Source organism: Mus musculus, chromosome 17 (genome assembly GCF_000001635.26).
Source record: "Mus musculus strain C57BL/6J chromosome 17, GRCm38.p6 C57BL/6J".
Lineage (NCBI taxonomy): Eukaryota > Metazoa > Chordata > Mammalia > Rodentia > Muridae > Mus > Mus musculus.
The window spans coordinates 37,230,285-37,234,648 of record NC_000083.6 but is presented as its reverse complement, the minus strand read 5'-3'; the positions used below and the strand labels follow the sequence as shown (position 1 = coordinate 37,234,648).

At 40.2% G+C, this 4,364-nt stretch overlaps 1 protein-coding gene across 1 annotated transcript; it reads left to right on the top strand.

Moving 5' to 3' along the window:
- The first annotated feature begins 2,280 nt into the window (after positions 1 to 2,280).
- On the top strand, positions 2,281 to 3,213 carry Olfr97 (olfactory receptor 97). The gene has a single exon (NM_146512.2). The coding sequence runs from the start codon at positions 2,281 to 2,283 to the stop codon at positions 3,211 to 3,213; it is 933 nt and encodes a 310-aa protein (NP_666723.1).
- Positions 3,214 to 4,364: the final 1,151 nt, after the last annotated feature.

Here is a 4,364-nt window from a genome sequence, read left to right as displayed (position 1 = left end):
TGGTATTTCACCAGCTCTTCTCTGTATTACCAACTTCTGAACATCTTTATTACAAAGAAAACTGGACTATTACCAGTTTCAAATATTGTCTTGATGGACCAAATAGCTAAATATAATTCCTAGCTAACTTCAATGAATGGTATTCTGTAGAGTATTTATGAATTACACAATGTCAGGAGTGAGAATTAGAAAAACCATGGATGTCCCAGGTGAACACACCTTTAATCTGGGCCACACCCTCTGCTCGAGAGCTGCATAAGGACATTAGAAGATCATCTCTCTTCTTTGCCTGCTTGCCTTTTGGAAATGAGCAACTGCTAGATCCTTGGACTTCCATTCATAGTTGCTGCTGACCATTGTTTGGGAGTTGGGCTACAAACTGTAAGTCATCAACAAATTCCCTTACGATATAGAGAGACTACACATGCACTCTGTGACTCTAGAGAACCCTGACTAATACAATGGGTGCCCGGCCAGAAAGAAAGAATGACTTGCTGGAATGGAAAAAGTGGGCCGAGGCACACCTAGGACTTCCCAGTAACCAGGAACAGTATAGTATATGTAATTAATAGGAAAGAAGAGACACTAGAGGTATTTGAACAATAGAGTCGAGACAAAACTGAACTGTTTGCAGTGATAGTAATTAGAATACAATAAGTGTATCCATTTATACTGTTGAGGCAATTAGGATTGACAGAGTTGATGAGAAAATGTCCAGTTAAGATCAGGAAAAAAAAAGGTGAGAATGAAGCTGAAATGAGGAAGATGTTGTGGAGAACAATGTTGTAAAATTGTTTACATATATGAGAATGAAAGATATGGATACAAGATGTGTTCAAGTCACACCAGTAGGGAAATGCCTGGAGGAAAGGTATTTCTTTCCTAAAATACTAAAATGGACCATAGAATGGGACAACGCAGTGCCTACTTCTTATTTGCTGGTTATTTTGTAATACCAAGCCACTAGACATTCCTTGAAGAGGAAAATTAGTTTCTGCTTTGCTCTATCATGATATGTCTCATTTTCTTGTGAAGGATGCAAATGCTAACTTAAAATTTTACTAAATATGACATATATGTACATAATATAACATATATACACACAGACACACACACAAAAGTGTGTGTGTCTGTGTGTGTATGTGTGTGTGTGTGTGCGTGTGTGTATACTCGATATCATAAATGTGGTAATCCTGGAAGGTGCAAAGTAGATCTGCCAATCAAAGAGCCATGACTTCCTAAAAGAGAAATTGAGAAGGCAAGGATAAGCCCTATGGTTTGAAATCATGTATTATTTCTCACAGTTATCACAGCTCAATTGAGGGAATTGAGTCTGACTGTGGTAGACCCATTGGTTGTCTTTTGTATTAAGTAAACACACAAATATTAGACACTAGTGACTTAAGAAGAGTTACCAGAAGTCACAGACACACACTTTCCACATAATCCTATGTTTTGCTCTATGCTGTCTCAGAGTCCATCAAAAGGGGGTTCTTCTGTCTTATACTTGATCTTGGATCCAAAATAAATCTTTTTTTTTTCATTTCGTAGCTTGTAATATTATGCTACCAATAGAAACTGAACGAGACACAAAATTATTACTGAGAAATGTGAGTATGGGCAGTGAGGCACAATGAAGTTTATGAGGCATCTCCAGATCAAACTAATAAGAGCTTTAGAAGCCACACAAGGTTGTATACAGTTTCAAAAATTATGTTTATCCATGTAATTTATTTTAAACAAACAAGTAACATGATATTTTTTTGAAGGAACTACTTGGGCTGCACTGTGAACCAACGCGTTCATTGAGGCAAGAGTGGTCACAGTAAGTCACTCAGAAAAACAGCAGCACTCTATCTAGTCTTCTGGAGATGTGAGCAGAGTGGTGATGCTATGGATGGACAAAAACATTTATTAAAATTCCACTGTCAGCAAAGCACTAAAATGAGTACTATGATACAGCCTCTGTCTTCAAAGGAATCATAGTAAAAAAGATACAGAGGAAACTGGCTACTTTACCACTGTGAAACAATGGTTAAATAGTACAGCTTTAACCATGAGAATTCCTAGAAGACATTCAAGAAATTGTCTTTATGTCTCCCTTGAGAATCATTTTTAATAAACTCCAAATCTTGTCCCTCCCTTTGCTATTCTAGTTTCCATTGTTGAATTGGTGCTTTTAGGGAAAACCATTGCCGAGAGACCAGGTATGGGTTGATGCTCATTCTATCCTGCAGAGAGTGAATTGTCTTCACACCAACTTCTTGAAATACAATACCCATGATGAACTGCAGTCAGGCTCCTGGCTTCATCCTGTTGGGACTGTCCAGTAACTCAGAGAAATGGCAACCCCTCTTTAGCATCTTCCTTGTTCTCTACTTGCTGGGCCTTTTAGGGAACCTGCTACTTTTGTTAGCTATTGGCACTGATGTCCACCTCCACACCCCCATGTATTTCTTCCTCAGTCAGCTCTCACTCGTGGATCTTTGCTTCATCACCACCACAGCCCCTAAAATGCTGGAGACTCTGTGGACTGGAGATGGATCCATCTCGTTCTCTGGATGCCTGACTCAGTTGTACTTCTTTGCTGTTTTTGCTGACATGGATAACCTGCTTCTAGCAGTCATGGCTATTGACCGCTATGCTGCTATCTGCCACCCACTGCTGTACCCACTTCTAATGACTCCTTGTAGATGTAGAGTTCTGGTCAGTGGGTCGTGGGGAGTAGCTCATTGTGTGTCTCTGACCCATATTTTGTTGCTCTCTCAGTTATATTTTCATACCAATCAAGAAATTCCTCATTTTTTCTGTGACTTTGGGCCTCTCTTATTGCTTTCCTGCTCTGATGCTCACCTCAATGAGAGTCTAATGATGGCTTTGGCTGGAGTTTTGGGAATCAGTGCACTGCTCTGCATTGTAAGTTCTTATGGTTGTATTTTTTATGCTGTGGCTAAGGTTCCATCAGCACAGGGAAAAAGGAAAGCCTTGGCTACATGCAGTTCCCACCTCTCTGTAGTCCTCCTATTCTATAGCACAGTCTTTGCTACCTACCTGAAACCCCCATCTAGTTCTCGTTCCTCTGGGGAGGTGGTAGCTGCTGTTATGTATACCTTGGTCACTCCCACTCTAAACCCCTTCATTTATAGTCTGAGAAACAAGGATGTTAAGAGTTCATTGAGAAGGATCTTGAACATGGTGAAATCTCAGGACTAAGGAAGGATCATACCCTGTATCACTATCACACATGAAAAGTGAGTCAGTTAATACCATGGCTCAATGGAGAATTACATGATTGCTACGGATAATCTTCACTGTTAACTGGACTCCATTTGGAATCACCTTCAACGTACACCTTTGGGCATATCTGGGAAGGTATCTCTGGAGAGATTTCACTGAGGAGGAAAGATGCACTTTGAATGTAGGTGGAACCATCTGTTCCAATGAATCATCCTAGTCTGATAAAGAGAAAAAGAAAAAACCTAGCTTACTATCATTATTCATCCCTTTTTGCTTGTTGACCACACATGCAATGTGACCTGTGACCCCATCTCCCTTCTTTTTTTTTCTCATCTTAATATATTGTGTTCTTCAAACCATGAATAAAATGAAACTTTCATTTCTACATTGCTTGTCGGGTGTTTTGCCACAGCAACAAGACAAGTACCAAATAAAATGATCTACTGGAAATAATATTATTTTAGGTTGGATATTCTTTGATTTTTCTTCTTACACTCCTATTCCTGATGCATGAATATCTATTGCAACCTGTTACAGTAAACTTCCAACTCTAATAAGCCCATGCAAAAGCACACAACTCAGTTTTTATATTTATAAGCTGTAGATTGGGCATATCTATCACTCCACTAATCTGTTGCCCAGTTATTAGATCCCTTGCTACTTGAGGCTTCTCCAGGCCATATGGTTCTGCTCCATTCTTTTTCTTTCTTCCTTTGTCCTTAGTCCTGCTGTTGATGAGCTCAGAATGAATAAGCTATATGTCTTAGTTAGGGTTTTACTGCTGTGAAGAGACACCAGGACCAAGGCAACTCTTTTTTTGTTTGTTTGTTTGGTTGGTTGGTTGGTTTTGTTTTGTTTTTTGAGACAGGGTTTCTCTGTGTAGCCCTGGCTGTCCTGGAACTCACTCTGTAGACCAGGCTGGCCTCGAACTCAGAAATCTGCCTGCCTCTGCTTCCCGGGTGCTGGGATTAAAGGCATGCACCACCATGCCAGGCTCTCTTCCTTTGTTCTTATCCTCCATCGTCCCCTACCCTTCCTCGACTCACTAAGACCTCCAGCCACACCTTTTACTTCTACTGCCCAATCACAGGCTCTACCCTTTCTTTATTTGACCAGTTAGAAAGAGG